Source organism: Falco rusticolus, chromosome 5 (genome assembly GCF_015220075.1).
Source record: "Falco rusticolus isolate bFalRus1 chromosome 5, bFalRus1.pri, whole genome shotgun sequence".
Lineage (NCBI taxonomy): Eukaryota > Metazoa > Chordata > Aves > Falconiformes > Falconidae > Falco > Falco rusticolus.
In genome coordinates this window covers 41,902,815-41,929,062 of record NC_051191.1, presented here as the reverse complement: position 1 = coordinate 41,929,062, position 26,248 = coordinate 41,902,815, and the positions used below count along the sequence as shown (strand labels likewise).

Genomic DNA, 26,248 nt, shown 5'->3' with positions numbered 1-26,248 from the left:
TTGATATAAAAATCAGTATTTATGTAAAAAAATAATGCACTGCATATTGTACAATCAGTCAATAACAGCATTCACCTTCACACAGATTCTAGATCTTCAGACTTCAAAAGTTTACATCGCAAGGAAAAGGGACTGTAACTACCTGCAAGGCAGACTGCTTCCTAGCTTCCGTCTCTTGAAATTTACACCCTGAGCCAGCAGGGAGATTAGGAGCAGAATGTAAACTCTGCTTACAGTGGAGTGTGATTTTGTAATGTAAACTCTGCTTACAGTGGAGTGTGATTTTGTACTGCTAAAGCATTCATCCAGCTCACATGGATCAGGGAGTCAGAGCCAGCCCGCCTTTGACAGAGAAACAGCCACAAAAATTAAGCTTCTGAAATGGAATTGGGATGAAGGTGCAAGTCAGCGAGTGGATCCTCCATGTTCACACAGGAACTCTTAGGGTATCCAAAAATTCACTTTATGAAGACTTCATCTCAGACAGGTTACCCAAGTTCAAATATAGTTTACAAACACGTTTCATACCATGCAAGTTTAAATAATATTTCACTGTAACACTAAAACTCAGGTTTTCCTCTGAAAAAAAAAAGTTTGTATTACATAAACAGAACTTTTTTTCTGCTAAGATAACTAAAGAAAACCTAATCCTCACCTGTTGTAAATCACTATCACTCTATTGACAGTAACGTATTCATGTAGTTGGGGATCTGCCCCAAAACTATTTTAAAGCCATGTTATTAAAAAAATAAGGTAACGGGATATGTTCTCTAAGAAACCCATCCAATATACAGTCTGATGAAGCATCAGAACTCTGATTACAGCTCTTCTCTTTTAGGTACTAAATACTCTATAATAATCATCAGGTAATAATTCTTAGTAAGGAAATACAACAGCAACAGCTTTCCACTGTTTTGGTGGCGTTTTTTTCTTCTTCCAAAACACCCTATAAAGCTGCCAAATCATGTAATATTTAAAGTATTGAAAGACTAGCAAAACTTCAGTTTGAAGTTATTAAAAAAACCCCTCAACTCTGCTCTCTTTTGGCCATGATGGCTCAACAATGTTGAAACAAATGCTGTATATTAAAGTCTCTATCTACTGACAGAGAAAACTAGTATCACATACTAGTTATTCATTTCTCAGAAAGTCATATTTATAGTGTGCAGTTTACATCTAAGATAAGCAAAACGAGATTGTCAAAACAGTACTTCAACATGTAAGAGATGAACATATAAAGGCACATACAGATTGTCAATGATTACATCACATTTCTTTGAAAACGGAGTATTTTCTGCACTTGTAAACAACTTTGTTTACATAAAGGCTCACACCTTTAAAGTGAGGTTAGTGCTGCTGACTCAGTTATTGCTACATTCACAGTTTAACACTATTTTAGACAATATATGAGGTACACTCCCACATACAGCCAACTTCATTTCTTTCTTGGTCATTTTTTCATTAGATAACTGAATTATGCAGACTAAAACTACTGACCATAGAAGCCAGTAACACTCAAATCATCAGATCCAAGACAAACATTAGCAATGATTAAACTTCAAAAGAGCAAAAAGTCACCTTTGCAGAAAAAGTTCCTGTTCTTCATTACATGAATATTTTCTTCATTTTTATGTACGCTAGTAAACTTTTATCTGGGCACGTTAAGAGCCAATTCAAGCCATATTAGAATTTTTGCACCTTATGACCAGTATGTTAATTCAGTCTCTCGATTTAACAGTTTGGAGTAAAAATCACCTTCCCTTTGATCTTCTGGTGTAAAAGTCTCTTATGCTTTTTGTTAGCTGCTTTATGAACACTTTGTATACTTTTCCACAGTATGTATGCATGGTTTTCCTTAATTCCAGTTCAAGGGGTTGCAGCAGGGAATGAATCAGATCATCTCCAAATGAATACTGTAAAGAGGTTAAGTAAAAGAAAGACTTAATGTCAATACAGAAGAGTGTCATTAAGAGTTATTAAAACATCTATAAAAATGCCTTTGAACATCGTATTTACTTTTTATAGGTTTATTAAATGTTTTTAAGAATGCAGGCAGCTTCTGAATGCAATATTTGAAAAACACCTCAATTACAGAAATAGTCTCCAATGCTTCCAATAAGCCTAACAAGCAAGATTTAATTTAAAAAAAAAAAAAAAAAAGTAAGCAAATAAATATATCCAGACAGGCAAGGAGGAAATTTAAAATTGCATTATTAAATTAAAAATTTACAGATCTAAAATGATTTCTGGTTATTTGTTGAATGACACGTAACTTCTAAGGAATACAATTCTTACCAAATTATAATGAAGCAACAGTATAAAAACTGGTACTACTGAAGTTTCATTAAACTGAATGATGGTCAAACATACTATGTTTAACATGGACATGAAATAAAGAAGTCATTAATTCAACAGTGCAATATTTTTTATAAACAAATGACAAGCAAAACCAGCATTTCAAAGTAACAATTTTGTTCATCTTATTACCAATGAATCAGCAATGTTTTACATACTTTCTGTAACATATTCATAAACCTAATGGGATAATAAATAAAAAGAATTAATTTTTTCTTCTGTTTTTGACAATGCTCAAAGGAAACAAAGAAATCGTATTTTTATGGAAACACATTCACTTTCCCTGCAATGTATTCTCAGATCCCCCAAAGTACTTTTCTTCATCTTTATATCCATATGACAACATGTAATAAAGCACCATTAAAATATACTATTGATTTTTGAAGGTTATACACACCCAATAGCCTGCTATATTAAAATGTGCATCAGTGCTAAATTTTACAGCTCTTCAGTGAGTATACTGATGTCGTGATAAATAGTTTATTACATGACTTATTTGCAGAATGAAAAGTCACTGTGCTCAGTATTTAAAGGAACGGCAACATATTAATACACTGAATCTCTAGAAAAGACCAAAACACAGTGTAAAAAAAAGAAATACTTTTACAATCCAAATCGAGCTAGAATTAAATGTTCAACATTTTAAAGTAAATACACAAACTTTGAGAAGAAAAAGGGAATTTTTTTCCTACATTTTAAAATCAACAGGAAAATGAAGCTTTTGGTAATATCCTAATGCTTATACAAACAGTTTACTAGATATATTTATTAAAGGAATGGGAATAAAGTCTTTTAAATAAACACTGACAACTACAGTCAGTTTTAGAATCCTAACCTAGACAGTCTACATTGTTTCAAGAGATGCTGATCACAAAAGGAATACAGTTGGAATTCTACCTAAGCAGTAAATGAAAAATTGGTGAAACACAACTTAAAAGACAATTACTTTGTTGCAATCAAGTACCAACAAAAACTACAAAATACCTGCAACATTGCCAATAAAAAAATACATTTACAAAAATCTTTGCACAAGTACAGTGCTGAAAACACTTACATTTTTTATTGCTTCATAAATGGCCCTAAAAGTTGGTTGTTTATCATCATGGTAAACACCTCTGTTTCCATGAAGAATAAATATACCTTCTTCTTCAGCTTCCTTACAATTGCTTCCATAGATGCAGTGGTCAGGTCGGTAATTCCATTGGCAAGGAAACACATAAAGACTTTCTGTGGTAAAGTACAAAAATCATTTCAGTAAAAAGACTAATCTCTCTTTTTCTTAAGGCTGCTTCATAAAGTTCTGTACAGTTGTCTTGAAACCTAAAAGCTAATTATATTCTAGCAAGCTCCAGTGCTGTCTCTCAAAGCAAACAGTTTCAGGAAACATAAGAAAAGTGCCTTGAATACATTCACCAAAAAGTCTGTTAAAAAGAGTAGTTTCCTGGATTTTTGACCATCACAGAAAGGATCAAATTGGTAATGTTACACTTGGAATCGATGTAGATTTACCTGGATTGTGAAAAAACATAATGTTCAATAGATCCTGATCGCCCCACGTTATGTTCAACTTGTACTTCTTCAGCAGTGGCATAAGGATTTCTCCCCACTGTAACCGGACTGGTGTCATATCATTCTATTAAAACAAAACAAAGCAAAACAACATCCATTCAGGACAATTATACCTATAAAGAAGAAAATGCCCTACAGAATCGCAGTAATTTGCTTTTCAAAGTTACAAATTCAAATGTATAGAAGACTTCTTCCTTTTAAACACATGAGCACATCTAAGGAAAACAGTTATGGATATTTCAAATATGCTTTATTTCTCAATTATTATCTTATAAGGAAAATTATATGCATCGCCTATTTAACTGCCACATTAAATTCTTCAAGATTTCCCTCAAACATCTTAAACCGAGACTTCTAAGAAATAGCAAGGTTTTTTCATACAGCAGTAGGATCTAAAAAAAACTGCATTGAAGTGATGCATGCAAGTAGATGGGAATTATGTAAATATCCACACTTCATGCAATTATTGTCTATCATGGAGTGGTAATATGAAGTGGTTTTAAAGTTAACTTCAAGAACTCAAAACACATCAATATAAAATTAATTATTAAATAGTCCCAAACACATACAGCTAAAAATACTAGCTACAAAGCAGTGTACAAAAATATGGAAATCCTTCAAAGGTTTTCAAAATAATTTTCATTTATTTAGTTGAACTAATTTGTTTTAGTTACTGAACTTTAACTTCCACGGCAAAGGCGGCACAACTTCTCACCAGCAAAGGCTAGTTATACAAGATTATACTTGTATAATCAGACTCTAAACCAAGAGCTGTTACTTAATTCCAAAATTCTTGATTTAGCAAAATCGCTTTCAAGGAAAAGGAGGAGTTCTTCTAAGGTTTTGGCTGAGGAGATGCTACTTGGAATGAACTGGCCTCCAAATTACCAAAGGGGTTACCATCTGCATGTAACAGGTTACATATTCTAAAGCTAATTTCTTATCTTTACAGAATGTTTATGTTCAGCTAGGCCAGAAAAGGAACAAGGCTGCTCACTCTATACCTTCTACTTCAGTTGGGAGAGTTAGCATGCAATAACAGTAAGTCCCAAAGAGAGAAAATTCCTGAACAAGTACAGGATTGTACCCTCAAATCTTTTTAACCAAGCTGACAAAACAAAAAAAAAAAAAAAATACTCCACTATGGTTTGGGACCTGTATACAGAAACACCATGTTAAGAAACTTTCAATCTTTTTTTGACTGCATTATTATTTTTCCCTAATCAAAATTCTCTTAAAAGTACTTCCCCCGCCCCCCCCCAGTATAATCACACAGCACTGCTTTTGTACTTGTGTTTCAAGTACATAAGAAAAAACTTCCCATCTGTGAAGCAATGACCATTGCGGCTGCACACAGTGCTTAGTAAGTACTTTCATTATAAACTTACTTCTCTACAAAAGCTATGACTTCAAAGGAAATCAAAAGATACTTAAGGTGATAATCCTCTGGTTACAATGTAAAAGATCAAAATTTGGAAACCTTACAGTTAAAATAACTTACTAAATGTTTTAGCACCACCTCCTGGTCATATTACTACACACATTTTTCAAGTTCCTTTACAGTATACATTAACTGTTTTCTGGGACCTCTACAGTGAAGAAAAAATACCAGATTGTAATTTCAAGCAGAGTGTATTAAGACACAGGATCTCTCAGAACTAAGAAAAATTAAAACAATCAAGCACACTTAAAATCCAGGAATTCCAAGTCTTACAATGAATGACATCTAAAAAACACAAGTTAGATACCATTTTAAACACAGTATTTTCAGAATATTATTCCATTTACAAGAAAATTATTTTGAAAAATACTGTCCCACATCAATTCGAAACAGGATTAGAATTATAAGATGGAAAAGCACAGAAAAATGCAACAAAGGCAACACTTACCTTGAAATACTTTTTTCTGATACGTGTCATATTCATTAACATGACTCCGGAATTTATTCCAGTTACTCCATAATAGGGATGTCTAGCAAAGCGATTATACCACCCAATACGAGGCTCTTCATGTTCCGGTGCCATTGCAGCAATTTGTGTGGAGTTGAATTTCCCCAGAAAAGACCAAATATCATCAACAGGTCTCAAAAACAGGATGTCAGTATCAACATACAGTAATGAATCCACATTTTTGAGGATTAACTGCAGGGGAAGAATTTAAAACCAAACTATTAAGTTTTATTGAGCTTCTCTTCATAAAACAGAAGTTGCTGCCATTACACAATAAAGTTTAATATATTTTTGCCACATGCAAGTAAACTCACTTCAGACTGACAGCTTGCAGTCAATAAATTTGTCATCATTCCCTCTTTTTCTCATTTTGGAGAGCTTTTGTAGAGTGAAACAGAGGTTTTATATAGAATAGTAATGCAAAGAGACTTGATCTACACTTTATATCCTGGGGCTTCCCTCAAGAGTAAGTTGCAGGCCAGGCGAACATCACCATAACAGGAGTTACTATCTTCCTCCTCGTCCCTTCCTTTCCTACGCGTCTTACCAAACAACGGAGTGGTATAAGGGAGCCCCAGAAGAGAAAGTATCTGGGAGACAGCTGCCACTGCTACAATTCACCTAGACTGAAGTATGACTTCTGAAGTGTCTCAGATGAGTAACGAAAATGCTGCACAAAACGCTCTGGCAACAATAGCCCATTTCTTGTTTCAATTTCTCTAACACTTCTCAGACCCATGCATGCACGAAACTTTCCAACTGAATGAGGAGATGCGGTGTGATAAATCCTTCTTGCCTCTGAGAGGATGATATTACCTACACCGCTCACTGAGGATACTGTGCCCTAAACACAAAGTGAGAAAAGGACTTTTCTCATTTTCCATAGTGTATTAGTGCCACTATAAGAAGGCTAAATTCCGAAGGGTTTTTAGGATGCATAAAAGTAACTTTTAGGAGTAATAGTAGTTCTTAATTTGAAACTAAGCAGAAATTAGATTAATCAGGACTTGATGCTTCATAAACAGACTTCTGTATTGTCCTATTACAGAATAACTTACTGGCAAGAACAGCCTTTGTGAAGCACACGGTTTAAACAATTTCTTCCATTCTGCTGCACTCTCAGTTGGAAATGTTATTGGATACAATGTGTAATTAACTTTTCCTTCATAGGGGAAGTCATCAAGCTATGTGAAAAGAAGAGATCACAAAAATTACTACATTGCATTACAAAAAAGAAATCGATCCTCCATTCATATTGATAATAGAACTTAATTGCAACACTTCTCTTCCACAACAGAAATGTTTCCTGAACTACAAGAATCTGTCAACTACTCAAAATACTTGAACAAAAAGTGGCACCTGCAGGCCACTATGAAGAAAACACATCATATCAGGTCATACAGAAAATTAAGAGCAAGTAAAATAAACTAGTATTTACAAAAAGTAAATACATAAAACTTTCTCCCTACTTAACTTGTTCCCACAGGAGAAATACCAGTGAAGTCTTCCTCAATTTAAAATAACCTTACCCAATTTTTGCCAAAGTTACCGTTCACATTATATTAGTGTATACGAGAATGTAAAACATACTAATGTCATATTTAGTACAACGTTTTGAGCACAAAAATAATAAAACCCTCCACAGCTACACATTAGTCAGCTTGTAATACTGCTATTCCAGTCATAATGGTATATTCATTAACTGGAATTTACTAAAGTTAGACATAACCATATCTACCATTGTTTAGACAACATAAGGCTGAGTCATATTGTAAGCACAGGGGCAAAAAAGGACAGATCTCTGTTTTCTCTTGTAAAACCAACTTTAAGCTCACACAAGACAACTGGTTTGTGTTCAGAACATCAGGTTTGTACTCACCAGATTCAAGGTGACAAATCAGGATGTTTTGGTCTGTCTCAACAAAAGCTTTGATATTGGCAACTAGCATTCTTTCACAAGAAAAAAAAAAAAACCAGAAATCCCCATCCAACATTACAACAGGCTTGCATATTACCTTTTTTTAAGACCCCTGCATATCTGCCACTATATCCAAAAACTACTAACCAAGCAGAGAAATTTGTAGTACAATTTGAGTAATATATCCCAATTGAGTAAGTAAATTATTTGGGTACTTACTATGTCTTTGAAACTCTCATGCAATTGGTCCTCAGCGAAAATATGAAACTGGAGAGGTTTGATGCTGAAAATAATGGCTGATCTCAGCATAGTAACAGTCTCCTCCAGTCTTTCACCACAGGCAACCACTGCTAGATGCATTTTCTCAGAAGGATGTGTTCTCATGTAATCATATCTGACACAAAAATATTTTTTCATTTGACATTATTTCTAGCACAGGCTTAAAGAAAAGGTCTGCTATTTACTGCAGCATGTAGTTTAACAAAATATCCTTTATCATATTTAAACCAGCAAAGGATAACTCAAATAGAACATACAATCTACAGCATTACATCTCATAAGTAGGCTTACGTTTAACCTTAACTATGCTCATATCCACTCTCACCATCCCAGCCTATGAGGGAAAAACAAGGTATGGAAGAGCTATACAGAAACTAAACAAACACCTATTTTCTTAGTAATCTTACTACCCATTACAGATGAGGAATTCCATCAAAATAGCTATTTTGAAAGATCGCATGAAGTTAGATTGAAATGTGAAAGGCTGACAGCACATTAAGTCTATGCCTGAGTTCATTTTTTCCTCTTTCCCTGAACTCAGTACAGAGAGAGGTACGTATGATAAATACAGTAAACTCAACAACAAAAGCGAGATAAGCCATACTTTTAAGCCCTGTTAAGAACATTTTTGAGTGATCTAGGCGTTTTATCCATTTTCTGCTCCAGTAAGTCCTTTTGTCAAACCCATGCTTCAGTGCTTCTTCTAAGCTCTGGAAAAATGCAAACAGTTTTCTCCTCTCCTGCCATCCTGCAGGAATACAGCTTGGGTTGAAAGGGGGGTAAACTAACCACTCAGATAGCCTTGTGGGATGTCCTGGTGCTCCCAGCGGTTCTGGAAAATCCCTCAAGTACACTGACCACATGCACTGCTCATGTCCTTACCAGGGGCTAAACCACTGTAAGGTGTGGTGACTGGGAAGTCCCTTCTTTCTGAACAGCTGTCCAACAGATATTGTGAGAAATGCCTGGCATGTATTATACCAGGTACATTTAAAAGTTAGTTCATTATTTTAATACAACAGTCTGAAGTTATCGTTGGGTAAATACCATTAGCTTAGTAACAAACACAGTGGGCATACTAAACCTAACACCACGTTCTCCTGGATATCCTGTATTTAATTAGTCAGAAAAGCTTTCAAAAGTTTTAAACCTAAATCAATCAACTCAAAGACAGTCTTCAAAACAATATTCTGCACTTGAGCTATCCACACGGATTATAGGAGCAGGAGCTAGACAGAACTAGCCAGTATCTGAAGGTTTAAATTACATTAATTCCAAGTTAAGCAGACAAAAAAACCCTCTGAAGTTAGAAAAGACTTTCCCAAACTAGTAACAACAGATAAACGCTTGGCAAACATACCACCCATTCTTAGAAACTTGCCAAAGAGAAAAACACTTCAAAACAGAAATTAACAGATGTGATTCTTAGCACATAATCTCCACCCAATTCATGAACTAAAACATTTAGATGCATACAAGTTTTGCTTTAAATTGACGAAAGATACTATGTAAATATCCCTCTTTTTCTTTAAGGCACAGAAGAGCAACATACATCCAGTTCCATGAGGAAAACATAAGCAAAGATATCACTGTAAAACTGCTGAAATTTAATAGCATAAATAATGGCTACATTCAAAAAACATTCTGAGTTTTGGAAGACTTCAATGCCCTGGAACTAGAAACACCCTCCAGCATCCAGGCATTTAAGATTAATAACATTTTAATTAGAACATGCAGTCTTAAGTCAAGGTTTGGGGTATTAAAAATCACATGGATTAAAGACCTCATAGGTAGGATTCCAAAATAGGATACCTAAATGAAGATGCTGACATACAAGATTGTGTCCAAAGTCTCATTAAAGCCAATGTGAGCAGGATATGGAGTGCAGACAGCAATTCATCTTATTACAAAGTAAATACCTAAGGCTTGTTTCTATTTTTTAACACAGGTATTGTACCATTTATTAAGCTCTAGAATATCCCACCTGACCTCCAGGTGCCAATCCAAAAGGACTGGGTGTCTCAAAGATCATGTTTTATCTACTAGTCCTAAGAACACGCCTAGGATACCCAAGTGCTTACTAAAAAACACCAGCCATTACTTTTCAGCAATGTAATGGCTAGTCACCTGGATCATTCTCTATGCTCTTTCAACTGTAATGACCGCTTAAGACCTACTTGACGTAGACACCTATATGCAGGCATCTATATTCAGATGATTTAATCCAGACTAAAACCTTTTGTAGGTCTTGCAGCAAAACCTGAAAAATTAGTTCAGGTTAACAGGAAAAAGGTAGTATAAAATAAAATCTTCAAATGTAACCGAGACACATCCATTCAGACCTTTATATATAAAGCTAATTTAAACATTACACCATGTAGTAAGCAGCTAATATAAAAAACACAAAGCACACTGAATGTGATGAGGGTAGCTGAAACTCACAAGTAACTACACCGCTGCAGTCTGAACAAGCTGCAAGCAGCAGATTAGCCTCATCACCAATCCACTGAAAAGGGAATTACAATAATTAAACCCTGAAGTCATGAGAGCCTGCAGTGATACTGCAAGGTCATGTGATAAATAAGGGCACAAACTACACAAACTGCATAGCTGAAAGCCAAGATCTGGAACGACATGTAACACATGGCTTTCCATGAATAAGGTATGGTGAAAATTATGCCAAAGCAACTCTAAAACACATTGGGATTCAAAGACTGTATTTTATTATTTCTAGATCTACTGACATCTGTGAATAAAAGAACATTTCAAGCCACACAACAAAAAAGACTGATCATATCACAATGCTTTTACAGTCACTTTGTTCACACAATCTCTGTTCTTTGAGTTTCTGACTTTATGAGTTCAATTTTTAAAATCTGTGCTTAAAAACAATTTTTGAAAAGGTGAAAGAAATATTTAAAGAAGCCAACAAGTGAATTTCAGCTTGCACAATATGGGGAACAGCTGGCCTCAGATCTCCCACGTCCACAACACAAAGCTTTACCTCTGAAGCAGATGGAGCTAGAAGCTATTGGAAAAAACAGGCCCTCCCCATTCCCTCTGGGGAACCCTCCACTAAAAGGAAGGGATGAGGCATATTAGGTCTTAGAGACATATTATGGCAGGAGAAGTTGTAAGACTCCAGAACTGTGGTTCTTACTCCAGACTGCATGAAGAGACATTCTTTAGTGATTGTAAGTTGCATTTGACTTCCCTGCATACAGACTATGGCAATCGCAGCCTTTTTTTAATAATCAGGCCTCAGTGCCGCTCCTTCTCCCTGCATATACATCTCTCTCCGCTCTCAGAGGGAAACCACTGCCCCATCTTCATCCAGGGACGCTAACTACTTACCTCTTGTGCTAATTCTCCGCTGTGAGCATCTTTCATCACTTTTTCCTTCTCCTGCCACCAGAAGCAGCATAGATTGTAAATTGTTCAGCAGAGCTTATCAACTCGAGCTCTGCAGTCTCACGTTCAGTATTAACATGCTTCACCTACACAGTTATCTATGCCATGGCTTGTCTCACTCCCTTCTTCAACATTCATCTACATGACTTTTGTCTCTCTCCTAACTGCTTTTAAAATTATCTGCCCTCAACTGCTCCTTTCTCTACTTCTCCTTCCTAAATTTTTCCAGCCTCTGTAACTCTTTTCCCCACCTTCCCTCCACTGCAGTTAGTCACACAACTATCTCACCAGAAGACAGGGAAAGGAAAACCTTGGTCATTTAGTCAGCCCTGGGTGTGGTATGACCTGACAACACAAGATTTTTCAGCAATACAGACTTTTTTTTAACTTATTCCATAGCTGAGTTGACCATGAGCAAAATAAAATGTATTTTACAAGAACTGTAACTTGTCTGAACCTGAGCAAGTTTGGTATCAGTGTCCCAGCTCTGGTATCAGAGCAAAATACTCTTATTGAACCTAAACCCCAAGTTCTGAAAGTGTTAGACACTTTCAAAAGTGAGGAGATACTTTCAAAAAAATGTTCCAAGACAATGTGGAAAACACAAATGCAGATTTTTATATGCACATTTCCAATTAGTAAGTTCTCCCACACCAGAACATCAGGCTACTAGTAGAGAAGCCAGAAAAAAGCAACGACAGAGTGAAATACGGACTGTATTTTGGTAAGGTTTTAGGACAGACTAGCAAGGAAAACTTGGCAGCCCTCATTTCTAAAGAAAAAAAACCAATCTCCAATAATGCGGGAGTCCTAGCTCCTGCAGGGGAAAAAAATCCCAAAAAACTTCTGGTAATTAAAACTAAAGAACAAAGAATGCACCTGTAATACAATAGAAGATACTCAGCAGGAAGCCATGACAGGATTTGAGAGTTTAGGAATAAATATGAGAATTTAAGTTGTCTGAGGATACTAATTATACATGAGTGGTAGGGACGGTAAAAATAAATGAGAGCACCACACATACACCCATGAGTTTAGAAAACACATTTAAAACAATCCACTCTGAGAGCAAAAACATACACTTTAACACATGCTGCTCATCAGCAGCATACGGCCAGGTACAATCCTTGCCCTGAAGTATTTCTGTGTTGAAGCCCAGACCTTCATTCTGTACTGACCGATTCTGCTGTGGGGTTAATAACCTCTGACAGAGGAACATGGCTGGATATGCTCAATGAATCTGCTACAACAAGATATTCCAGAGCCTGTCTTTCAAGACATTGCCTTATGTTTAAAGATGTATACCATGACACACTGCATATTAAATTACCATTTCTATGTCAATTAAAATTATGAAGTAATAATCTGGTGAGTAAGCTACAGAGGTATGCTTTGACAGGTCGCACTCTTCTAGAACCTTCACTGCATCCCAGCTGAACTTCTTGGAAAAAAGCTAAACCCCAAAGGGTATTGTCACTAAAATACTCATCAGCTCCACAAAAATCTTAGCTCTGCCCTGCGGACTTGGCACAAGGTACTGCAGGTGGGGGTCTCCTGCATATGTTTAAGGTAGGCTTCTTCTATCCTTACGTAAGCACATATAGAGCACAGGTGAGAGGGTATCAAATCCCCAGGAACACGCAGACAGGCATAATGAATCCTGTACACAACTCCATTTAATTTGTGATCATTAAGCCTGCCTCAATCCTAGCCTCCTTTACTGAGGTCACAAGACAACAGCTTCCTCTGCTGCATGCACACACTGCCACCTTCCAAGCTCCAAACCTTTCAGAGCAGCAGTGTTACAGCATCTAGTGTGACCCAGGTATCATTCAAAGAATTGTCAGTATGACCAAGGGCAATTTTATTTTTTCTCCTTTTTTTAAGCCACATTCAAGTATAGTGGCATTGATATTACAGAAAGCCATGACGGAACCAGTGTGAGTCTTAATTCTGTGTTACAAACTTTGTGCACTAGAGCTCCTTTTTCCCCACCTGTTGATGCTCTGCTAAGAACATGCCTAGAGATCAACAGGAAGCTCCCTGCCCAAGTTCACCAGCTATCAAGCTGTCCCCTCCTATCCCCTTAATATGGCTGGGGAAGCCAAGGAAGGGCAGATTAGCATCCAGGTACCGAGAGCCCAGAGCAGTAGGAATAACTGAAGCAATAAATTGACCTCAGCTGTCCTTTCAAATTTTACTCTGGGTGATTGAGGAGTTACCATTTTTAATACAATAGCATGAGTTATGAACAGTGTAAAAATACTTGTCATTTTCTGAGAAAACTGCCATCATCCTAACTTGCACCACTAGTTTTTATGTACAACCACCATCATATTACATAATGCTAATACCAAGGATTTAAGAATTATTTTGTAGGTTACAAAAAACATTTTTAAAATTATTCTACATCAAAACAAGCTTTTCTACACTTGCTCTGATAGAGCTACATCATCGCTTTTCTTTGATCTTTTCTCCTTATGGTCTTACTGTAAGGCAAATGAGACATGCCACATTCAGCTTCCTAAATAAGGTTACTTAATAAAGTCTCCTAGTCCTTCCACACCATCATTAAACTAATTTTCTTTGATATTACAACCAAATGGACTAGGCTGCCAGGCTCGGCTGTGTTAAAGTTACTTACGCATAAAAAGAACAAACAGAAGCTACTGCAAATATGTTTTCTTAACTATAAAAAGCTAATTGCCTACCTTATCAGTGCAAATATTTTACCCATTGTCCTGGTTTCAGCTGGGGTAGAGTCGATTTTCTTCGTAGCTGGCACAGTGCTGTGTTTTGGATTTGGTGTGAGAACAATGTTGGTAACACACTGACTTTTTGGATGTTGCCGGGTGATGTTTATACTAAGTCAAGGACTTTTCAGTTTCTCAGGCCCTGCCAGTTGGGGGGGGGGGGGGGGGGGGGGGGCACAAGAAATTGGGAGAGGACACAGCCAGGGCAGCTGACCCGAACTATCCAAAGGGATATTCCATACCATGGGACAGCATGCTCGGTATATAAACCAGGGGAGCTGGCCAGGGCTGCCGATCGCTGCTCAGGGACTGGCTGGGCATCGGTCAGCTGGTGGTGAACAGCTGTGTGGGGCATCACTTCTTTTCTTTTCTCCCTTCCCTTTGGATTTCATTCCTCTCCCCTTCTCTCTCCTTTCCATTACAACTGTTAATAAAATTGTTTTGGTTTTATTGTCTTTCAGTTATTAAATTGTTCTTATCTCAACTCTCAAGCTTCACATTCCTTTCCAATTCTCCTCCCCAACCCTCTGGGTGAGAGGGGGACAGCTGCATGGTATTTAGTTACCAGATCGGGTTAAACACAACACCCATACAAGTTTTTCAACAATTAGCATGGAAAATGTAAATTATATTTGTTAGAATATGCAGGGAAAATATTTTTATGTAATTAATGTGCATTATTTCAAACCTGGCACCATGATGTACCTCAAAAAAACCAAATGGTAGATCTGTAAATACAATACAGATAGCTTACTTACTACATCCTTCTTTCTTTTAATGTTTTGTGCTTGATCTAAATCAATCATCATTAAGAAGCCTCATCCAGCAGCCTTCAGTCACCAGAAAAGCAAAAGCAAATATGCAGTGAGAAGGCAACAAAGCCCACACTGATTAAAATGCAACTGTTAAATCATTCCCACTCTTACTAAAAATAGGATCAAGATAACTATAGAAATTATCTGGATTTTAAAGTGATGAAATTCTAGTTTTTCCTCAGCTTAACTTTCTACCACCGCAATGAATTAAAAATAAGTCACAATCAGAGCATATTTTGTAAAAGTATGGTAATGATACCAGTGCATATGATGTCCAAATGTCATCTATACAATTACAAATTCAATCAGCAGATTAGGTTTGCAGTTACAATATATTAGTCATTTAAAAATGGACTATAAAGTCCAAAGCACCAACGTTCAATGAGCTAGCTTGTTTAGAGAAGTTCTGTCTTTCAAGATTGTCACAATTCACCTCAATATATCCACACCACCTGGACCTCAATATACTCAAAAATAGTGAAACTCATTTTTTTAATAGGCAACGCAAGCTAAAAACACACTTAGAAGCAACATCCAACAACTGAAATCCAGCAGGTCAGATAGTCAGAGTAATGACCCCTAAGAATTTCTTCTTGATCAGTAGGAAATAAGTGACCATACCAGCTAGATGACACTGAGCACCTTGAAAGGTGTACTAGAAAAGATACATGTCATCACGATCATGCCAAACCTGAGTCTCACCTTTATCAGCAGTTTTAAATTTTTTTATAAAATGTATACCACTGTATATAAGAGTGATCTCAGGCTTCCTCTACTACCGTGAAAGCTAAAAGGTGTACTGTACCAAGATCACAACACAAGACATTCTGTCTCAATAATGTTGATAATCAGAATGGTGATTAAAAATGTGAGGGCAGAATAGCTCCAAAATCCTTCCCACATACAGCATAGGCAATAGATCTTACACTGATTAACTTACAGACATGATCCTTATTACCCGTTATTAGAATCAGCAACTGCTCAGAGCTCATCAATTTCAAACTATGTTGAATTATCTATAGCATGAGTCATACTGAAGTCTATATATACCTCTCTCCCAAAAATCCAGATTTTAAAGTTCTTTCTCTCATGGATAAACAAATCCCTGTGGTTCTGATATCCAGGAGAAGGGAAAAAAAGAAAAAAAAACAAGTGGAATTTCAAGTTAGAAACAGCGAGAAAACAAGGTAAGTTTTTTCAAAGAAAAGACTTAAACATCCAAAAGCTGAAGGACTACCTTCCAAGGTTTGAAAAACTTCACTGGTAGAGGGAAAGGAGACCTTCTAACATTGAGATAGATTTTATGAAACTACTATTGGCAAAGTAATTCTAGTTATATGATCTGCTCTTCTGAACAAACTCATCTGGTAGCTTACTAAAACATAATAGAACATCAGAATCTCCATTCATAAACTGATTTATGATCTGGATAAATAGCGTTCTCTTTTTATGGATTAAATCAGGCCAAATAGAAGATTCAAGATAAATGTTGGTGTAGCTCAATGACCAGACTCTGCCATTTCTATTAAAAGTAAACTCACTGGAATTCCCATTATTTTGTTGACACTGTCTATAGGCAGTGGATGTAGCTAACCTAAGATTTCAATCGGATCTGTAACTCTTAGGCTTTTCTCATAACCTTCTCCCTATCCAAGTCTCTTTGGAGTCCAGTTTTATTCTGTACCTCACTACAACAACTGCACTAAACAAGAACACAAAGGCTCAGTCAACCCAGGATCAAGTTATTTGGAATAGGACACTATGGTAGAACTCACTCCTTTTTATTTCAAGATACCCAACTTAGAACCACAATGTTGCCCTCTTTACAGAAAAAGCTTTTGAGAGACTTTATCTTTATGAAGACTCTTGAAGTGGCCCTACACATACAATCTCAAAAAATAAGGATACTAGACTTCATTTGCTGTGGTTAATAAACTTGCATGGAATTAAGTTCATTCCTTTTCCTCCAAATACCTGACTGCAGACTTGAGAACAACTACTATCATGTTTGAAGGTCTAAACCCTTCGGCTTCTCAGTGCACCTAGTACAATGCACTTTTTTGAGAATTAAACAAAATTATAACTCTTATCTAAAGCTGAAACCGAACTGCAACTATCTTCTGTGTTATTCCAACACATACAAGGAAATGAGGCTCAGGCAGCAGATTGATGCTGAGCCATTGTAATCGCTTGCTACTAACCAAAGAAGGAGCACTTTGTCCTCCTCTCTGCCCCCTCACTTACACACTCACTGCACATCTCTGAAACCAACTGAACTAAACAGAGCAAGAAAATAAATAAAGTTTGAAGGAGGCAAGGGGGTCTCCTCTGAAGCAGAGCATCTCACTGAGGAATTCAACACACACCAGAGTCAGCACAACATAGAGGCATTAATTTATTAGTAATATATTGACAAAATAATCAAATTCAATCTGAAGTTATTAATCTGAACACCACATCCCCCTTACACATTTGAACAGCATTTTTCTTTCAGCTTCAGATTTTCTAAACATGAAATTTTGCAGATATTAAGGGTTCACCATGACAACTGCTCCACCATGAAAGAAACTGCACTTGCCCAGTACTGCCATAATCAATACATACTTCAACAGACTTGTCTTCACAGCCACATTCTTAACAGAACAACACAAGCTGCAGATTAAGGTACCCACAAAGGAACTTCATGGGGTTTCTCTACTGCCAGTTCCAGGGTCCTGCTCACCTTAAGCCTGGCAGAAAATCTAGAAGGGAAGTTTTCTGTTATTTTAGTGCACTACATTGTATTGTGGAAAGCTCACAGACAGCACAATGGTCAATGGGGTCAGAAGACCGTGAGACCCCCTCCTCTCTCAGCACTACACAACTGTTAGACTGGCTCAGATGCCCACGGATGACTGAAGCTTGCAATCACATCCTGTCCCTCCACTAAGCATGGGCTAAGCCCCTACACCCTCCACCACAACAGCACTGACAGTTCACTTACTCCCCTGTGCTAAACTTCATAAAGCTAAACTCCCAAAAGTTAACTTTTAAGGAAAAAAAGTGAATTGAGTCCATTCAGACAGCTAAACCTACCAAAAGGGAAGTCAGATGAATCCCTGTGGATTGACACACTGGCTACCAAGGGCAGCAAGAAAGACAGCAGTCACAAATTACAGGTGCAGTTCACTAACAGACTAACAAAAAAAAAATACCAATCTAAGCCATCCCTTTAAGTAACTTATTGGCAACTAATGAGCTTAAAAAGCACTAACAGCACACAAGCAGTGAGGAACAGGGGACAGATCTAAAGTCTTTCCCACAATCATAATTTTCAAAAATACATTAAGTCTTGTGAAGCGAAACTTTTTACTTTGCTTCCTTAGAAATATTCAACTTTCGGTCTGAGACAGACATAACCATATCAAAGGATTATCAGTAAAATTCTAAACATAAAAAAATTGACATACAACTTTAGTTATATACTGAACAGAACTACGCAGGTTAGAGAACATATCTCAAGTAGCTTAAGACTTCTTCCTTTTCTTTTCAAGCTATTCCATAATGTGACAGCCTAAAGCATCTGTACAACCACATCAAAACATTTAAACTTATTGTTAAAGATGCAAATTTAAGGACAGTCTATGCTTTAACATACTGTATCTTAAAGCACATTCTAAAATGCTCATTTCAGTGCTTTTGGATGGAGTACCCTCCTCAAATTCTATAAAACATGTCACTTGAATAAAAAACTAACTTCAAACTTAACTACTAAGCATATTTGCCAGTTTTTGTTGTAAATTACACCATGGGTATTACTGTTGAGCAAGTTTTATTTATCGAAAATAATTAATCAGTAACTTTTCAGACTACATTCAGATAGACTTTTTACCAATGTTAGCAAGTCTCTATTTAATAAAGCAACATAACTGAAAAAAAAAAAAATCTACTCTTTGTAGTAACACTTCAGTCTACATTTTCAAAGACATAACAGAACAGGAGAAAGTCTAGGCAAAGGAGACCATAATATAAGCAGGTGAAATGCGTGTGAAGCAATCAAAATATTTTTGCCTTGTCACCTTGCTAAATAGCCAAAAATACTTAGCAGCTATGCCTGTCTGCAATCAAATAATAAAGTACTATTTAATAACAGATCCTACCTAAAAGCAGCTTCCCAAAAGCAGTTCATTCCACAAACATCAGAGGGCAGCATCCAATAGGAATTCCAGAAAGATACAGACAAATTCTTACACCTAACAGGACAAGACAAAAATAACCTATATAAATGTTACTGATTTTATGGCAAATTTAAATGGATTATTTTCTAGCTCAAATATACCTTGACTAGTTAATTACCTGGCAGAAGACTGGCTAGTAAGGGAACTTGCATAATACAGAAGACGAAGTATCAGTGCCAACCAGAAGGATTCTTTTAAGGATGAACAGTCCCCATCCTTTAGCCTTTCCTCTCCATGTATTTTCAGAGTGAGAAAGAGAGGGCCTGGGATTTCTGAGGGTCATTCTATGTTCTTGGCTTAGTATAAATCCATAGGTAATAGATTGAATGGCAACACTTACTGCTGAAAAGAACTCCTTCACCTTGCAATAACATTGTCTACTTCAAGCAGGCAGAGCAAGTAGAACATTTCTTTTTCAAAGTTACATTGTCTATTTAAACACAACCCCTATTAATCCACGACTATTTGGCGCAAAGCTGATTTTTAACAAAAAACAGGACTCTGCAGCACCAACTAATTCCATTTTTTCATAACAAAAGGTTAATGCAATAGAGAAATAATCACCACATCTGGCAAGTTTTCCTTCCCCATACTGACATTATGACTCCATAATGACAGGACTAATGATTTATTGACTTGTGCTACACTAACAACTAAAAAACCAGGTTTTTCTAGTCCACCACTACATTTTATGCAACAGTAATATAGGAAGTATTTTAAAAGAGCAACAGAAGTATATTTTAAAAGATTGTGGTGAGGAAATTGACATCAAGATTTAAAATCTTAAATGAGCAAGTATACTACTTGTTTTGCAATATTTCACTCTTGAGTGACCTCCTCTGCTCCCTCCTTCTTCCTGCTCTGGTGACACAATGACTATAGTGTTTATCCTCCTTTGAAAGTTGATATCTGTGAAAGAAAGACGTGCAAGAAGAAAACACACAAGCTTGATGATGGAAAGGTATTTAAGGACTAAAACTCAGAACTCTAGTTCTTGGCTTTGCAAGTTTGAAAAGAATCAGCATGACCTTAGTAGGGTTATCTGTAAAGGCCAATGTTTTACAAATACCAGATTTAATAGATTAACGTAGCATCAAAAATGGCAAGCTGTATAATTTCTTCTTTTTCCAACACTTGAGAAAAATGACCTGATAAACACAGTGTTTCACAAGGCTTCATTAAGTGTTGGGGGACAGAGCAGTTCTTTGGTAGAGATCACAGAAAATCCTCCTATCCTGTAGATATGTGTTTGCAAGAAATAAGTCAAGTATTTCTATGCCATGACTCATGAATAGTCTCCACAAATCCAAATACAAAAAAAGGATAATGTAGACTGTGACTGGGTTATCTGCACTCCTCTGGGGAAAGTAAATGGCATAAAACCACAAGTTCTCTCTGCCAGATTCTTTCTTACATTAACCTCTTGTGGCTTTTGAAGTTTCTTAAAAACTTGAAGGCACATTAAGATCTTGCACTTATGCAAAGAACAATCTTTAGAATCTCCACTGTATCCCTTTTTCAAGTAACTATTTCTCAATACTTTTAGGATAAATTATATAGACTCTCTCAAGAACAGTTTTCTGGTTTGGAAGATTATTATCTTATTATTACACGGGACTCCTCTTCCAGCTGTCAAGAGCTGTGTTTTCTTAGCTGCCTTGAGCTACTATCCTATCTAGCCTGCCAAGGCGAGAGGCAAGCTTCAGTTAATGCCTAAATCTTTTCTCTGACACATTAGGCCTTTCCAATATCCCATTCAGCATGATGACAAAACTGCCAGCCTTGAATTAGATTCATAAATTTCACATTTGAAACAAAAATGTTACTAGAACCCATATGTATGTAATTTACCTAATGTTAGGCTGACTTCTTTCCTGCCAACAGAAGTCTCTCTCAACTGACCATACGCTACCATATTCCACAATGCTTTCACATACAAAGGATTGAGACTAGATTCATTGAACAGCATTTTGTTCTTGTTATTCACAAAAAGATCATTCAAAATGCCACTTATGATGTTTTTGGTTTTTTTTTTACTTGAAAAAAAACTTGAGGAAAGCTTAGACAGCAAGTAAGTGCCACAAGTGCTTTACAAAGCTAGGGAGATGCATTGTATCTGTTCATCAAACAGGCACAGTCATTACCTGAGCAACATTACTAGTCAGACAGGAATAGTCACCTTCAGCATTAAGGAGGGATATTTTGCTTACTATTGCACACCTATTACAGGCTTTGTGATTAAAGGCCAGTCCCCACAAACAGAAAGCAGAATATAGTGTCAGGTGAAGGAAACCCCAGGCACACAGAGCACCCTGACCCAGCCCCAATGCAGGAGTGCAGGCAGCCCACCGGCCAGGCAGAAGATCCACCACGTAAGACAACTGGCGAAGCTCTCCAGACTACCTTATGGACTGCCTACAGCGGTGTGGGGCTCACTGTGGGATCAAGGTGGACTAGGGAGGAATGACAATGCAAAAACAGAAGATAAGAAGGTCCAGACACACGTAAATAGGTTGCCAGTCCGTATGATTAGCCATGTTGTGTGCCTGATCACCAGCCTCTTTACTAAACTCACTTTCTGTTTTCCATGGCGGGGCAGAGGGGCATTCCACGTGCACATGGCATGTGTGAAGGTCAAAGTGCCAGCAAATGAAAAGATGGCCACAGATCATAGAGCCCACAGTGCCAGGAACTGGAAAAACGTGTATGCACATAGCATGTGGGTGTGCATGTTGGCACACATAATCACCAGCAAGTATCAAGCCAGACTAGCCCGCAAGTGCAGCAAGAGCTTGGGACCCAGGTATCAGACAGGCCATAAGGCTATGCCAGACTGCAGAGATCAGAGGGTTTGAGCTACTGAAAGAACCTCTCTCAGCCTAGCCACAAGAGACACTGTCTGAGCACTGGGTAACGTTAAGCCCGTAGGTCTGGACCAGCTATCCAAATGACCCATATACATGACGCAATCTCATGGCCAGCTGCCACAAGACTAAGGCATAGTGTATTCATCTGTGCACGTGTATGCACATCCAAGAGGGTCTGAGTACCAGCAACTGAACTGGGGCTGCAAGCCTTGTGGGTGTGCAGGCCCAGGCCAGCAACAAGGAAGACCAGAGGATCAGGAGCCAGTTCCTGGAAGTTCCTGGCTGCTGTACTGAAATGTACAAAAATGCTAAACTATAGCATAATGGAAAAATGTTTCATTTTAATATGGTTAAATTCATTGACCCCACCGAATTCACGGAACTGTTGACAGACTGATTCTTGCTCTACTTCTCAAACATGCCATTAGGATAGCACTTATTTTTGGACCTGAATAGAAAGATGAACATTATCTGCCTAATTGAAGTAGCAATATTGATAAAATTAACTGAAGATTCACTTCTTAAAAGCACAGTCTGCTAATTAACTGATCTGAAAGCATGTGGAGAAAGCCTGACTTGAACAGATACTCCACTGCCAGCAGATGATAGCACTATTAAATGACACACATGTAGCAAATATGCATTTATTAACTATGATTTTTTTCATTTTTTTCACAGTTGCCGCCTTCATCCATAAATCATACTAGCAAAGCAAAAAAGGCTGACTACACATACTGGCTGCTTTTGATTGACTTTGTACCTTCTGGAAGTAGACACTTCAATATTTTCTTTTTTTCAAGTTCAGATCTATTGTTCATTTAGCTATTACATATGACAGTACAGACTATTCATCACTACTTTTCTCACTCGAATGAATAAGCAGGAGGACAATTTACCTTCAACATTAATCTTTCTTCACAGTTCAAACATGACCTTAGGATCTAGCTAATAAATTCTTAAAATGTTTTTCAGCTATTTATGTCAAGTTTCAAGATACAAGCCTATAGTTTCCAGTCATCTTAGTCCTCAGGCTACTGTAGCCTTTGAAACAAACAACTCCTTACTGAAGCGATTACCCAACAAGCTCCCTTGAATTACTATGTTTATTAGAGGATCTTGCCCCAACCTGTAATTCTAGTTTCAATATGGTACTTCCTTTTTAATTACAGATTTTCTACTTAAAAGCATCATCACTATTGCAAAATTCTTCCAGGTGTGGTATTCTGAAGCTTTATTCAAAGCTAGTAGTTTTCATGTTTGCATGCTTATGAAAACTCCCAAATACATCATCTTACCCCTCCCTCCCCCATCCCAGAGCTCTTTCTGCCCTCATAGCATATACTAAAATAGATTATTCAAGGCAAATAAAACCCTTTTTGGATAAAGAGGAAACCACTGTTGAGTGCATAAATGTCTTCAGATGGCAGCTACATTTGCTTTGTAAACTGTATTTTAAAGCTACCAGTGAAGACAGCTGAAGCAACCCATTACTGAGACTTACTATTAACGCATCCAAAATCTTAAAACTTCAAGAAGGATTATAAGGTTATCTGTACACAATTTACTTGATAAGGTTATGAACTCTTTAGGATATTACACAATCACAGGAGTCAGAAGTGGGCATAAAACACCCATGTGGCTATCACGCTCAGTCACTGCTAAAGAAACAGCTTAAGTATAAAAACTGAAGGACGCCATCATATTCACCAAGATGTGTCTATCAATTACGTAAGTGAACATAACACGATTTAAAACTTGAGAGTAATTGAGACCCGCATCTAAAGGGAGATTCAGTGGGGCTTTTCTTAACTACCATAGGACAGAATTTTTCCTTAAAACAAAAGCCTTTTAGGGACTGTTCTTTGCGCAAGCAGCATATAAAACTTAAATAATTTACAGCAGGATGATGTTCATTCTGAGCCTTCAGTATGACAGCAGTTTGTAGGTAAAGAATTCCCACACAGGTCTCAACAGACACTGATTTTGCAAAGAGATATGCCCCCATGAAACTGTACAGGAACTACTTGTGGCACTTAAGACCTTTGGGAAATAACTTTCTCAATTTGTAAAGCTTTTCCAGATTGCAACACTGGGCAGATTTATATCTCATTTCACCTCACTGCAGCATGCAAGAAGCTTCTTGCACCTTGTTGGGGTTCTCACTACACTTTAGTACAAATACTAAAGAAGTGCAGCTTTTAAAATAAACTTGGTTCTTCCTTTGCTAACCAGGACCATGATGCACCTGACAGCAATTTCAATGTTCACTAACACAAAATATTTTAATTATCTTTTACCCAACACAAGTTTTCTTCATATAAATTGCATGTTTTCTTTAGTAAAACAAATATCGCATTTATTTTATTCCTCACATTTCTATTTAAAACTTTTTTTATTAAACCAATGAAATCTTGCATAAAGCTGCTGAAGTTAACTGGTTTATTCCAGTTACCATGTTCTTTAGACCTAGTAGATTTCAACTTCTCACAATGAGTTTTTAATCATGAACTAGAAAGTGAAGAACAAGCACCCTCACATTTTTTCAAATCATAGTCTGTATTAATCTGAAATAAAGCAAAAGCACAGGGGGGAAAAAAACATTCTCTTGCAGTAGTTGCAGCAGTCAAAACCTGGGTTTCACGTTTCAGCTGACTCCACCCCCAGCAAGTCAGAATGCTGTTTCATGGTATTTTACGATGATTAAATCAGAGCTGCTGTCATCCCACCATCCGCTGTGACTCCTTTGCACCGGCACCAACACTTTCATAATTATATGATGAGCCAGTGCAGACCGCTGAGCTGGCCAAAAAATCGGTAGTTTTTGGGCAGGTCCGCAGGCCAGATCAACTCACTTGTGCGACAGAGGAGCACCAGCAGCATAAGGAGTGGGGGGTGTCTGAGCATCGGGAAGGAAGGAAAGTCACCAAACCATCAAACCCACATTGCTTTAAACTGCTGCGGAATCTAAGCAGAGTTAGAGGTAAACTGGCCCCTCAAGGCCTGGTCCTAATTTCTCCTCCATCTTCAGTATCAGATTTCTCATCACTCCTCCCAGCATTAGCATTCTGGTGGCCACATGTGAACAGGATCACAAAACTATAAGGGACAACCAGTACTTTTTCATTCCACAATCTCGCTCACCACTTGGCCGCATACAAATTCCTGCTGACAGGAGGCAGGCGGCAGAAACAGGCCGCCAGGCAGTGCGCCGGCGGCGCAGACGGCCACCCCCCGGGAGAAGACCGGCCTTGCTAAAGCCTCCGGGCACAAGCATTTCTGCTGCTGCAGAGTTCAGTTCGACAATCACAAAGTTTCAGAACCCAGTCACGGCCTGCAACTTCCTCAGCTCGGCAAAAGGGAAGGCCCGCCGCTCGCTCCCGCCGCCCTGTCCCAGCAGGGAGGCGGCCCGGCTCCAGCACCGGACGAAGGCGCAGGCCGGCTCCCGCCGCAGCACGCCAGCCCCCCCCGCGTCGCCCTGGTGTCGCCGTGCCTCGCCGCGGGCCTGCAGCGCCACTTCCCTCAGCCCTCTCCCTTTGCTGACAGCTTCTCCAGTCCCCGGTACTCGGCGCTCGGGATGCCCGAGCTGCCCGGGAGGGAGCACACAGCGACACCGCCGTCCCGCTCCCACCCAGGCCGCGGCCCCGGCAGCCGCCCCCGCCTCGCCGAGCGGCCGGGGGCGCCCGCGGGCCCCGCTCCGCCCGCGGGAGGGTGGCCAGCGCGCTCCCGCGCCTCCCCGGCCCTCCCCGCAGGAATGCGGGGGGAACCGCCGCCCGTGCCCCCGCCTCCTCCGCCCGGCCCCGGCGCCCCGTACCTGCCGGCCCCCGACTCGCCTCGGCCCGCGCTCCCCGCCGCCACCCGACCGGCGCCCGCCTGCCGCCGAGCGCCGGGGTCTCGGGCCTGTCCCTCCCGGCCGCCGCCAGGCTCCTGCTCCAGGGAGAGGGCCAGCTGGCTGAAGCCGTAGAGCAGCGAGCAGACGCCGCAGCCCAGGCACAGCAGCGCCACCCGCGCGAACCGCCGCATCCTCCCGCGCCGGCCCCGGCAGCAGCGCCAGGCGGCGGCCGGGGCCCAACCTGCAGCGCGAGCCTAACGGACGCGGCGGCGGCGGCGCCAGCCCC

The 26,248-nt window shown here is 38.7% G+C and overlaps 1 protein-coding gene across 3 annotated transcripts; it reads right to left on the bottom strand.

Moving 5' to 3' along the window:
- On the bottom strand, positions 1-26,248 carry GXYLT1 (glucoside xylosyltransferase 1). 3 transcript variants are annotated; one of them, XM_037389099.1, is made up of 8 exons: positions 25,945-26,246; positions 19,189-19,281; positions 8,011-8,185; positions 6,932-7,057; positions 5,814-6,065; positions 3,865-3,988; positions 3,410-3,582; positions 1-1,913 (listed from the first exon to the last, which is right to left on the bottom strand). In XM_037389099.1, exons 1-8 carry the CDS (start codon positions 26,151-26,153, stop codon positions 1,752-1,754), a joined length of 1,314 nt encoding a protein of 437 aa, XP_037244996.1. In that variant the 5' UTR covers positions 26,154-26,246; the 3' UTR covers positions 1-1,751. The 3 variants fall into 3 exon arrangements, with proteins under 3 accessions (XP_037244996.1, XP_037244997.1, XP_037244998.1); XM_037389101.1 differs by having other exon boundaries at positions 1,781-1,913; positions 3,496-3,582; positions 25,945-26,248; XM_037389100.1 differs by lacking the exon at positions 19,189-19,281 and having other exon boundaries at positions 25,945-26,245.